The sequence below is a fragment of the Cygnus atratus genome, chromosome 5 (assembly GCF_013377495.2).
Source record: "Cygnus atratus isolate AKBS03 ecotype Queensland, Australia chromosome 5, CAtr_DNAZoo_HiC_assembly, whole genome shotgun sequence".
Classification (NCBI taxonomy): domain Eukaryota; kingdom Metazoa; phylum Chordata; class Aves; order Anseriformes; family Anatidae; genus Cygnus; species Cygnus atratus.
The window spans coordinates 29,611,711-29,625,489 of record NC_066366.1 but is presented as its reverse complement, the minus strand read 5'-3'; the positions used below and the strand labels follow the sequence as shown (position 1 = coordinate 29,625,489).

Genomic DNA, 13,779 nt, shown 5'->3' with positions numbered 1-13,779 from the left:
TTCGGAGGCAATTATTCATTGCACGAGTCGCTTCCACTTGCTATCATGCTCGAGAGGGGTTTCACAACGCAAAGCGCCACAGGCAGGGGCAAAGGCCTGGGCAGAAAGTTGCAGGGATTTCACCCGATCACCATTTGGCTTGATCCCACCTGGTGGCTTAGCATTGGTCTTCAGTCAAAACAAAACGAGAGGAAAGCAAGGCCAGTGCTGGAGGCTCAGCCCAGGCTGGCAGGGGAGGCAGCGGCGTGTGGGGAGGCTCATGGCAGACGCTGCTGCTAAGCACTAAGTGCCAGGCTCTTCCCTGCAGCCAGGCACAGGGCATGGATGTCAGCTTGGATCCTGATGGTCTTGAAAGTGTTTTCCAGAACAAAACGCTCCTTTAACAGTGAACAACGCTGAGCTAAGGAGGACAGCAAGAGGGGAAGCTGTAGCCTGTAATTGCTCCTAATATACCTCAGAGCGCTTGTTCTTCCAGGGAAAGCTGTCGCCTTGCAATGCACAGAGGGATAAGCCGCGAAGAATTTTGCTTTCCTCACATCTGAGCTAATGTGCTCGCAACTGTGCTGGCAACAAGAGACATTTTGGATGGAGTCGGCTTCCTCCCTCCGTGGGTGTCAGGGAACAATAAGGGCTAATCACTCAGAGCGCTGGCAAATATGAAGTGCACGAGGAGAAGTTAACGTACCATGGCAGTTACATCGCAGGGGAGGGAGAGCTGCTTTGCTCCAAAGCCCTGATGTTCCCAGGGCGAGAAGAGGAGAACGGGAATTGTCCCGGTCACTGGGGAACATCCCTGCCTGTAGGTGTCACATGCGCTGCTGCCAAAGTGTTGGAGTGGTATTGACAAAGTATGTTGGAGGAGAACGATGATGCACCATGAAATACAGGAAGCATTACAGTGAAAAAAAGTGGCTTATTATGAACTTTTTAGTAGTTTCCAAGACCGGTGTTTGCTAAACCAGGATTGTATTCAAAATTAATTGGCCCATTTGAAGAATGCACCTCCAGTTCTCTGAAACTTAGGGGAGTTACTGTAAAGAGGCTGAGAAGCAACACAGGAGCCCCTCACTTTATCGCCTGCTGCTACCAGAAAGATGAAGGCGGTCCTCCCTTGTCTTTCGTGTCCCCTTCCCCCAGTAGATCTGTCTTCCTTATTCTTGCTGGCTGTTCCTCTTCTTTATTGTCTTCCCTGGCCACAGGATCAGTGCCAGTCAGAGAACTGGTCCTGCTCTGGCTACAAGGATAACCGAGCTAACTGGCAGAGGACCACCTGCCACCCTTCCCCACATGCCTGGTGCCCCCCAGCCAGACCTCTTCCATCACAGAAGAGAGCCAATGCGCCCCAGCCACAGAGAACAGACAAAGAATGGCCCAGGAATGCAGCCCATGGCAGAAGCCCCTTTTCGGGACTTCAGACTTGCCCAAGAACTTACAGGCACAGTGATACCAGAAGCAGGGGGATACTTAGCTTCACTCTGCCTCTCGGAGAGCTTCAGTCAGGACCACACACCTCAGGGCTGCCAGCATGGCTGGGCTCTGCAGCACCTCAGGGCCTCTGAGGCTGCAAGGCATGGCCTGACAGAGTGAGGGAAGAATCCTCACCCTGCCCTCGCCAAGCACTCATCCACCACAGGCCTACCAGGGGAGGACATGGCAGCAAGCGAGGCTGGCCAGCTCGAGAGCTTATGGGGACGAGGGGCTCAGCCCCTCGGGCTCCTCTCCCCCAGCTTAGCAGGGACGCTCTGCACCAGCCGCTCGCGTGCGAACGCAGCCGGCAGCTTGGCTGCGGGGCTTAGCAGGAACATCTGGAGGCCTGGGTGGCGGGGGGGGTGGTGGATTAAAACAGCGCCATTAAAAATATATAATAACCATCAGACGGATAAGCAAGCACAAAGGCAGGTGGGAACTCCCCGGTCACAGGCACGGCCAGGGACCGCGCAGCGGCTGCACCGGGCCCCGGCCCAAGCCCGGCCGCACCGGGCCCGGCCGCCCCCTGGCGGCGGCTGCGCGGCCCCGCGGGAGAACGGGACCAGGGCCCGGGCGGGCAGCGCGGCCGGAGCCCCCCGGCCCGGCGCCATCTTAGGGCCGGCCGGCCCACCGCGCCCGGCCTGTTTCTGACAGGCAGATGAGCTCTCACCGCTGTTTCGATAGGAGCCCCAGCGTGAACCTCAGCTGGGTAATGAAAAATAACCTGGCTTTGCCCTGATCGAACTGCAAAGGCAGACAAAAGGGACCAACACACATCCGTGCAAGGCTTGCCCATACTCACAGTCGCAGCATAACTCGGTGCACCGTCTACGCAGCAAAGCCCAGCAGGCTGACTCGCCAGGAAGAAGTTAAAAGAGATCTATTGCACGAGGGGTTGAGCTGTGTGAGCTCGTTTCCTGCAGGGCAGTAACTTGAGTTTCCATCCAACAGCAGTTAGGAACCTGCCCTCATCAATGCCATACACTGTTGACAAGGTGTTCCGTACCACTGTTTAGGAGAAAAAAATTACAAAAAATAACAACAAAACACTGCTGGCAAGTCAGAATACATTTAAGCTAATTCATCCCAAAGTGAAAGCTCTCAAGAAATACTAAAAGTATGGGTGATAATGTTCTGCTAAAAAATGTCACCTACTCCTTTCTATACAAGAGTTATTTTTCATAGCAAGGCTGATTGCACAGAAACTACAGGATGACCTTTGGCACCACAAGGAAGGCATGTGATAGGGGTCATGCTAGCGCTGCCCAGGAGGATGTTTTTGAAGCAGTGTTCCCCCTCTTCCCAGTACCTTGGCTCCCACAGAGATGCAGTCTTGCAGCACATGAATCAGGCTCTTCTCATGGAAAACTAAACTGGGACGTAGGCTCCAACCTCTAACTGAGATCCAGTCCACCAATTATTATTATCTAAACAGTTGCATTCTTTAGGCTGACATAGACAGCAAGAAACACCAGGCCACAGCGTAAATCTGTCTTCTTGTTTGCCACCCCTAAATCATTCTGGAACCTACCTCAGAAAGGAAGAAGTGCTTCTCACATCTTTTTCTTCCTTCCTTTTTTGATATCGTCCCTGTTAAAAATACAGCTGAAACCTCAGGTGCTGTTTGCAAGCATATCAGTTACAGATCTTTTGAAGTTTTCATTACGCTTGCTAGTTTTTATTAGAAAGGACTCATGTTTCCTTAAGAGCAGGTGGGACACCACTCGTCACATTTGTGCTCCCCCCTTTTATTGATAACCTGGAAGCCTAATGCAGTTGTTGCACTTGTCAGACTACCTGTTGCAGTTGTCAGACTACCTCATCTACTACAGTCAAACAGAAGCAAGTTCCAGGCAGTTGAAGAGGATGTTTTGTTTCAGGAAAAGAGAAAGAAAAAAGCAACGTTAATATTATTTTTCTGTAACACCTGGACCTGTCTAATGAATAAATCACTTGTCTTTGAAAGATTCACTTTTAACTTGCAGGAAGATGATATTGTAATTCTCTGCGCTAGCATGAAGCAATTTGAGATGTCTGAGACCTTACAGCGTACAGATGGCAGCTGAGTATTTTTAAATTAGTATCACTGTATCAACAAGTGCTTTATGCAACCATAGCATTCGCAGGACTTCACACAATGCTGCACTTGGCTATCAGATCAAGGACTGCAGAACGGCTGAAGTCACACCCCTTAGAACACACTAGGGAAAATATTTTCCTGGGATGTATGAAGAATAGAAAATTACTAAGCATAAACCAGTACTAAGTGTTCTGTGACTTGAAAAAAAAGACTCAAAGAGAAGGGAAATTATGGTAAATACAGAAGCTGCACTTGAACAGACAAGAAAAACACTAACTGTAGGAACGGGTGCACATGGTACTCAATACTTATGTAAGAGCATAAGAACAGGGATGGTGCAGTAGAAAAGGAACATCTGAAAAAAACCTACAAACCAAGATTTTCCTTTCAGCTACAAAAGAAATCATTTCAGAAGAGAATCTTTCATTAAAGGGTGGTTTGAGTAAACTCAGTAGATCTTACAGGGCATCTGTGAGAATGACATCTTAGGAGAATGTAACATGCAATAAATGACAACACTTGAAAAAAGTTTTTTATTTCTCAGTGTTTCTCCACTGTCAACACTGTCCTTTTGCTGCAACATGTTGCAAAAAGCTCTCTGCCTTTACCATTTTCAACAGCTACAATATTTACAGGCTGTTTCCAGTAACACACGCAGGCACATACACACACTCACAGACACGCAGGTACATATATCCCTATCCCTGGCAAGGTATCCATTTGCTGGTAGAGGCAATACATATATTTTCATTGTCCATTAAAACCAAAGCCATCCTCTCATTTACACTCTGCTCTCCTCTTACTCCCTTCTATTCAGCAGCTTGTTGTCACTTTTTTGGGGGTTGGTGTGGGGGGATCTTTATGTAAGTCATTAACATATCCAGCTATTTGATCGCCATCATTCAGCATTGTGGATTAAGTGTATGGGGATTATCTTTTGAACCTGTACATACCAGAAGTCATACAAACTGCTCATATTCAGGTGTTTGTGACTGTGAGTGATGTATGTATACTCCTGAACTCTTTTGGAGCAGCCATCTTAATCACCTTTTGGAAATATGCACATCATGCTGGGGTGAAACAAGCCACATGCTTTACTTTCCACCAAGGTGTTATGTACCCACTTTTTTTACTAAGGCACCAGTAATTACCAGTGTAACTTTGGAAAGAGTCCAGCTTCACTGAATGTACTGCATTAGGTTATCAAATACTAAGCCAGACAAGAAAAGAATAGATGCCTATATAATAGGTATAAAACTCCTTAATAAAATTAAGTACATAAAACCTGTGGTGGTATAACCCCAAATCCAATATAAGTAGAATAATATTCGAGTAATATTAATTGTAAGAAATGAAATCTATCCTGCTCCATTTTTGTTAATGGAGAGTCCTGTAATTGAGAAAAACACTGCTTTAAAGATCTTTCTATCTACACTCCTAGGTTGTATGATGTTGTGTATTATCAAAGAAATGATCTGAAGTTGGATCCAATTGTAAGGCATCTCTTCTCCCCCCCCACCCTATTCCAGGCAAAGCTTTATGGCCACTTGCCAAATAGCCAAGGGCATGGATCTGTGCCACAGCAGTTTTCATCTTTCACCTCACCAGTCATCTAGGCTTCTCAGAAGAGTTCTTCAGTTCCCACAAGGGTTGTGAATGCGGTGCTAAGGAGTGCCTTGGGGATAAGTTACACAGCTGGTGGGAAAACTGAGGTCACCACTCAGAAACATGCCAGATGTCCCAGCAAAGTGGCTATAGGAACCATTCAATCTAGATGGAACTAAATATATATATATATATATATGTATATGTATATATATTTCTCCTTGTTCTCCTGCCTACTCTGAAATAACTTCAGAGATGCTGAATCACAAGAGAATTCAGCACAATTATCACATACAGTGTAAGTGGCACAATTATAGGTATCCATAGTGTCACATACACATTTCAGTTTTTTGTTTTGTTTTAAATTTCACACCATTTAAAAAAAGGATTTCACAGGCAAGTATGAAAAGGCTTAAACAGCTTTTTTTTTTTTTTTTAAACTGATGGACACAAACCAATTAGCGGGGCTTTTAAGCACTTTTCTGCAATTGAGTATTTGTTGTAGGAAGCAGTAAGTATGTATGTATACATAGATGTCACCTTTAAGGAAAAATGAGAAAAAACAGATGGGGATCTATCTGAAAGCTAATACTACAGGACTTAACTGGAATGTTCTTATGGCAAGAGATTATCACACAATGAAAGTGGACAGAGTTAAAGCACTCATCCATCCATAAAAGGTTTTCATGAAAACTTACGAAAAAACAAACCCATTCTATGCTGAGCTCAATCTGGACTGACAGGACTACTTTGAAAATAGTCATCCTTTCTACACCCACAACAGGAGAAAAATACCGTGTGAAGACAAAAAACAGGGAACAGAAAAAGACAACAAAAATATTATCTCCATCTAGAACAGTTTTCCACAGACAGATCTATCCTGGGGGAGATAGAAGAAAACAAATGTTTTTGTCACTCTCACAATGGAACCAAGATGCAAACCTTGCACAAACCAACATACAATCATATCAATCTTGAGAGTTCAGAATGCAGAAAAACTTAGGAAAAAAGAAGTTAATTTTCCAAAGCCTTACAGAAGAGTGAAATCGCAAGTAGGTAACTTCCGTTGAGCAGATCCTGAACAGGTAGGAGCACTGCGTAAACTGCTTCACAACAGGTGTTTGCTGAATATCTGAAATAATCTATTAACCTCGCAACTGGCCACATTAAAATACATCTCCTGAAGGCAACACACTAAAAGCCTTAAAGAATTAAAAAAAATAGAAAGACCTATCAATTCTCTTCGTCCCTTAGGAAAAGCCTTTTTCCCATCTGCTGTTTGCTAACCTAATTCCAGGCAGTTACATATTCTCTAGAATTGTTACATTACCAAGTCATTAATTCCCTTCTCATCTATTACCAGCAGGACAGTGGACATTGCCATCATCTCACAGTGAAGACTGTGAAATAGGTTGTTCATGAAATAGGTTGTTCAGTGTCAGGGCTAACACACTGAAAGTTGCTTCAGTCAAGTTTATAAGAGATAAAACAAGTGTCTATTTTGTTTTTCAGTCATTTGTTTACCTCAAGGCTTTAGTACAGGAAAAAAACTTTTCTGCAACTAATATCAAGTGGGGGCCTATTTCCAAACAATCTCTCATTCCTAAAGAACCTTTATGAAGCGATATTCCTAATGATACGGGAAACCCTGTAATTTACCTGTAGGAAAGGACACACAACAAAACCTTAAGTAAAACATCCTCAATTTAAAACATACACATATTCTTTGTTCCTGACAGCAAAATTACCAGACTGCTGACCAAGGTTCATTTACAGTACTACACTTTCAGATACACAGGAGGTGAATTTAACTACACTATCATGTGCACATATGATAAACTATGTAGAACAGCAAGATTATTTCAGTGGTGGCAGACCCAGAACTGTGCATTTCTACCAGGGTTAAATACGACTGAATATACATAAGCCAAATAGTAGTATGCAATTGGAAAATGCACAGTACTTGGAGTATAAATTTGCATAGAGTACGATGTAAGCAAGGCCCCAGTGTAATTCACTGGGAAGGTTTAACAATGGACCAGCTACCAGGCACACACCATTACCCTTTCATGGCTACAAAGCATACAGTGACTCAAGTTAGAACACCAGTAATTTCTAGGTAGCTGTTTTTCTTTTTTTTTTTTTTTCCTCCTCATGCCATATAATTTCACTCTTACATTAGGTACTTAATGGACGTGGTTTCTCTGATGTCAGAGAAATAATTCCAATAACCTCTGTGGTACATCAGAAGTCTCTTCTGGTTACATTACTCAGAAAGAAGCGAAGGTGACTGGGAAGAAGATGGCTGCTCCCAAAAGCTAGTCAGGACTGTGTGCAGATTCTGCACAGAATCCTACATAATTACAGATCAGAAACAGGAAACAATCACAACAGGTACATTTTTTTCTTATGGATTAAGAGAAGTGAGTCATAGGAACTGCAAGTCAAAACCAAACTAGTTTCCCTCTCACACTCCCATGATAGTTCTGAGTTACGTGTTTCCCTGAATACACACATTTAAAAAAATACAATAAAACCTAGGATATGTAACACATGAATAATTCAACTTCACAGTTATAAATACTCAAATTACACTTACATAGAATATATAATCACAGAAAATAAAATTCAAGTCATAGAAAAGAATGAAGACTAAAGGGAAAGAAAAGGCAAGGTGGTAAAAGTGATACAAGTTTAGGGCTGTGCCTTCTATAAAAGCCTTTTAAAAGATTTTATTTTATTTTTAATTGAACAGAATCAAAAAACCTTCAAGTATCCATGAAGGTCATCATGGACCTGCACCTCCCCTACAAAACTCAGACAACTCTCTGCCAGAGAAGAGCCAGTGAAAGAACATAGCCAGCTCTGGGTATAAAGAAGCAAGGTAGACAAAGCCAGCTAAGGGAGGACAGATGAAAGATAGTGTACTGGGGCCCACTTTAAAGCTGGACGTGTTGTACAGATCGGAGGTACCACTGCCACCACAATAGATTCTGATGTAGTACAGGGATACTCAAGTACATTTCTATATATTTGTTATTTTACCATTTATTGTGAAGAGAATGCAGCAAATGCACTTGTACGAAATACAGAACATAGAACCAAACCCATGGCACAGCCCTTACCATCAACATGTATATGGAGAGGGAGGGGATTAATCCCAAAGGCAATTTAAATAATGGTATTTTATATACTTATATTTATATATATAAATAAATGTTCTCAGCAATCTCAGGGTTGTTTTTAGTGCATTGCTGTAAAAAAATTAGTGCAGTTCTCATTAATGTTTTAGCTCATAAGGAATAAGAATCTATACATCTGTTCAGTCTCTTCTTGCCACTCCTGAAACCTTTACACTGTGTTTCACCAAACTGAAGGTTTGTAGTCAATTTCTTTAAAATAAAGTGGATGAATTCCACACGCTCTGTGACAAGACATGGCAATTTTTGGCAAAACAATTAGAAAAATATGAGGTGCTCTGATCTTAGAACCGAAAAGTTTGTTGATTTAAAGCATTACGCAATGCATAAACAAAATTTATAAACAAAAAGATATGTCTCAACAAATCTATCCTTCATGCAAATGTTTCTTCAGCAGCTAACAACTTAAAAATTTCTTACACTTGTTTATTTGGGGAAAGGGACTTAGACAAATCTGTGTTTCAAGTCCTTTCCTACAACTGGACCAAAGTTTTATGTCCTGGGAGCTGCTGCTTCTGGACCCTTCTCTTTTCTGAACCACTGGAGAAGGGGAAGTTTAAGTCTCAGAGATTTACACTTCAGCCCCAAGTTCAAGGACTCCAGTTTCAACAACAGCAACGTATTTATCTTCAATCTGAACCAGCAGGATGGTCTTATCTATGTGGGACCGACTACTTGGATCTCTGCTGCAAGGCACCCAGCGGTGAATCACCTGGAAAAATCAAATAAAACAAAACATGAGTTTCATAGGCAGAGCTGCCATTTCAAAGTTGTGACTAATAATACAGGGCCCTTGCAGGGCACAGGGAGCAATAATACAACCACTGTACTGACTTAGCCACTCATTTTTCAATAACCACATACCCACCGATAAACTACTCATCTAAGTCTGGCTGGAAATCTGCAGCTTACCTGACAACAGCTAGCCTTGGATTTGAATTTCAACACAAACAACTTGACCCAAATCAGAGCCAAACAGGTCAAAGTGAATAACAACTGGAAAAACTGCACACATACAGAGTCATGACATTTTGAAGTAATAATCTCGCAGCTAATAATATCATCTCAGTGTCTGGCAAAACATAATGGCACAGAACTAGTTTACCTGTAGTTAGGTGTAAAATCTGTCTTCTCTAAGTCAAATCCCTTGGTGTAATTTTGTTCCTTACTGTGAATTTTAGGTTGATGTTTTAAATAATTATTTTTTTTTAATTTTAAAATATCTTCAAGTAGCTTATGTATTACAAAGGGGTAAGGTTTCAGAAACACTGCCACAAACTACTATCATGTAATTCCTTGGACCAAAAGAATTCAGGTATTGTGATCTGCTCCTTCCAAGGATCCTGCCTGATACTGACCATCAGAAGGTTTCTTCTCCATACAGATTCTTGTATGACCAACTCCCCGCTCAGCTCTTTTACATCCTTAAAGTCTGGATGTCCTAAAGAAACCAGAAGTATGTTCCAGTATCATGACTTTCAGTATTTCCACCTCTATAGAAACACTGAGTTTGTCAGCTGTGGGGGAAGAACCCTAAATTCAAGCCAAGATAATGTAAAAAAAAAAAAAAGCAAAAAATATATATTACATTAAATAAAACAAAATCCAGGACAACACAATTTGCAGAAGTTCTAATGATACAGGTGTGGAAAAAAAGACAAAAATACAAGTAACCTACATCTTCCAAGATAAAATCTAAAAGAACCCCCCTCTCCCTCCCAGTCCTCCCTAAACCCAGCTGACAGCTGCAGATTTCTGACAGTGAGTAAGGAGATATAGCTTTGTCCTTGGCATGTGATCTGCACTGCATCCACAGGGAGAACATTTCAGACAGGGAAGCACAGCATCTTTAGTTGCCCCTTGTTTGATGCAACAGCATGGTATTTAAGCAATCTATTTGAGTCTGACTTTATCAAATTCTGCTCATATGAGCTTTATATGCTGTCCTATAAAGTAATATTCCATCCCCAGATATATAAATCATTTCCCAATAAGGTCCAAGTACTATATCCTTGTTGTTCAACTTAAAACTGGTGCCTTTGAGATAGTCAGGGCATAACTCCAAAAGCTTGAATATAAAAAAACTCCTTAAAAATTAAGTGCGTATATGCACAAGTTGTACATAAATTATAACTCCCTACAACCATCCCCCTCCACACTCAGTTTTACCATCTGTTCTATCATGATTAGCATTTATTTAATGCTGATAAAAGGAGCAACTCTGACATTAGTAAGAAGATTACATTTTTAATATTTTCTATGACTGATAACATGCAAAATGATGTCACTAGATAGTGAAGATGGGACAAGAATCTCCTGAGGGTTGCATGCTAGTGTCAGGAAAAAAAAAAAGGCTCTCTAGCTCAAATATAAATCAGAATATACCTCAAAATCCTGGAAAAAGAAGTAGCTCCAATCCAAAGACATCTGCTAAATTTAATTTCCTTGAAGAAACTTTGTATATTTGTGTAGTGTATATATATTAGATTGTATGCTCAGCAAAATAAGAATTGAAGTTAAGAGAAGTGCTTTCTCTACTATGTAGAGAAGTTTTAAATAACTTAAAGACTACATACTGTTCACAAATTTACAGCTTCCCCTGTATTATCACCCATAGATATAGATGAGTATTAAATAAGGGCCTTATCGTCACCGTCAGCACTAACACAGCCTACTCCTCACAATAGTTAAAACACATTTTGACACTTAATACAGTTCAAGAAACCAGATACAGAACACACACAACTTACTGCTGTGACTCCCAACCTTTTGTCATAATTCAACTACTGAATCCCTATCCTATGTCCCCATGAAAAAAACAATGTGGCTGTCTCTTCTCAACCATTTTCCTTTTATCATTCTCTTCCCCTTCCTTTTGCTTACTTCTGCTTTCGACTACTGCTGCTTTTCCTTTTTTATGCAGCAGGAAAATATATATGCCACTCAGAATGTGGCCATTATTGTTACATAGGTAATACCAGGAAATGTGTTTTTCTGCATCCGAGCTTCATATGAAGAACACTGATATAATAATGCTCTGGCTGGTAAACTGCTTGATAAGCAGCATTCCAACAGGTAGCAATCAGTTCTGCCTGTTTGCAGAAGGTGCAGGATCAGAAAGGAAAGACCATCTTAAGAACTAATAGCTTTACTGATACTACATTTACTACAGGCAGCTGAAGCAGGCAATGGAAACTGTGTCATCAAGTTAAATCCGCTCCTCCTAATCACACACAGGATAATCCAGTGCTTTTCCCCTTTCTTCTTAGGTTAAAAGACGTTTTTCTAAAATCCTGCCAGTATACTGCACCAAAAATAGGTAAGAAACATCCAGAACAGTAGCTTAATCTTTCAGTAACAATCACTGTACATGTCAACATGCTGCAGTTTGCAAAACATGCTACTGAGCTCTTAAAAAAACATACAACAGTTGTCCAGTACTAGGCAACATGATTCATGATTCCAGGACACATTTCAGTATGACCTTTTACATTCATCATCTTCAGGACATTCTTTATCTGCAATAGCTAAAAAGGAAATCCCAGAAGCCTAGTCTAAACCTAACTTAACTATCAATGTTCACAACAGCATTCTACTCCTAGATGTTACATACAAGTAAATCCTAGTCTTATGGAGGGGGTGTCTAAAAGCAGTATGCCTCAGTAAAAAAAATCCCCTGAGAGCTGCCTTTTTTTTTTAAGCTTAAAGACAGACTAAACAGTGAATTTTTATTTCTCTATGCAGATGTAGCTTCCCTAGGGAAAAGGTGTCAAGTAATATGCTTTTGCAAGTTTTAGTTATAGAGTATTTCCTTCTTGAAGGAAAGGAAACACCTATTATATACTCATTATATAACAAAGACATTTCAAGTTAATCTACTTGGCTCGATTTTCATCAGAATAATTTCAAAACCAAATACTGTTAACCATTCAATTAAGGACTGGTTGGTAAATTGACCCTCAGTATTTGCTCAGGGATTAACAGTTTAAGGAAAGCAAAATGAAGGCTGGATGAGTAAACACAATGCCTGAGGTAACAGTTCATGACAAGAGCTGGAAGAAGGCAAGGAAGGAGAGGTGGCTGAAAATTTGAATCATCTCGTATCTTTTGGATACGGTTGCAGAAATATTCCTCTGCTCCAAATTAGAATTCTAGACTTGCTCTTCCAGCAACATTGACTTAGAAGACAGCCACTGATCCAGCTTACTACTACATGCGTCATTGGCCTTGACATCTAGGCAGACTGCCATGTAATCAAGACACTGCCTTTTTTTTTTTTTTTAAATTAGCTTGTCAACTTCTAAACAAAAAACTTACATGGCCTTCCATGCCTTCCTGAGGACTCCAGTCTTTCCAGCTGTTTCTTCCAGCTTTTAGCCGTATCACCTCATCTGGCCACTGCAGCTCTTTCCTTTTTGACACGTTGATCCCTTCCAGTACTTGACTGGGATCCATTAACTATAAGTAGGAATTGAGTTTTGACTGTTAGTTCAGCCAAAATTTAAAAGAAACGGATTAACTGTAACGTTTTGCATACTTCCAGACAACTGACTTAACCCCACAAAAATGAATTTCTGATTCCAACGTTGCAAACTCAAGCTCCAGACTACGAAAAAATAAACTCGAGCAAGAGAGACTTTGGGAGTTAGGCTATGGTTTCAGGCAGAGGTGACAATATATTGGTTCACTGCTGCCTGGCACCCCTCCTCACCCCTTCTTTCAGTCACACTGGCCCATGAAAGAGTCTGAACTGTCACAAAATAACTATCAGCAGTATGTGGTCCAGTAGCAGCAAAGAGTTTAGTGACGGCAAGCTGTTAGGACTGGCTCATTACTTCTAAGAGACTGGTATCCTAAACGTGGGCTTGGAGAATTCACTGGTAGGCTGAGAAGCTATTTATCTGCTAGCATGGTTTGCTGAGACCCACACATTGTTTTGAAGTAAATGAGCATTTCCACAGGAGCAGCAGGAAAGAACTCCTGAAAACTTCTTCCTATTTAAGGACAGAAAGTAAGAACAGAAAGAACTGCTTAACATCCACTATACAAGGGCATATGTCAACTTGGTTTAGTTCCTCTGTTTGAGGAAGACGCAGTTTCATAAAATGGCCCTTGCCTGCAAACAAAAACTACTAAGCAGAGACCTGTAAAATCAGTTAACTTAATCTAAGTTAATTAACTTAGTTAACTATGCCTAAGGATGCAGCTTAATTTAAAATGATGTCAGCAAGGAAGTCAACTTTGCCACAATCTGTCTTATTAAATACTACTACTTGGTGTTTCCCTGCTAAATATACTGCCAAAGACATGTATGTGGGGCTAATAGAAGCTAGAATGGCAAGTATACACTTCTGGATTTTCAAAGAACTAGTAAGGCTGTCAATAATTAACTTAGTCATTGGAGTACCGTTTGCTGCTCAGTAATCT

General features: G+C 41.2%; 1 protein-coding gene across 6 annotated transcripts in view; it reads right to left on the bottom strand.

Moving 5' to 3' along the window:
• Positions 1 to 7,278: 7,278 nt before the first annotated feature.
• The window catches only part of PCNX1 (pecanex 1), an 85,970-nt gene continuing 79,469 nt past the window's right edge, over positions 7,279 to 13,779 (bottom strand). For all 6 annotated transcript variants that reach the window (XM_035539516.2, XM_035539512.2, XM_050710964.1 and 3 more), the window contains 2 exons: positions 12,670 to 12,810; positions 7,279 to 9,064 (listed from right to left, as the gene is read on the bottom strand). In XM_035539516.2, coding sequence (XP_035395409.1) covers positions 8,924 to 9,064; positions 12,670 to 12,810 — 282 coding nt within the window. In that variant the 3' untranslated portion in view covers positions 7,279 to 8,923. The remainder of the gene's footprint in view (positions 9,065 to 12,669; positions 12,811 to 13,779) is intronic.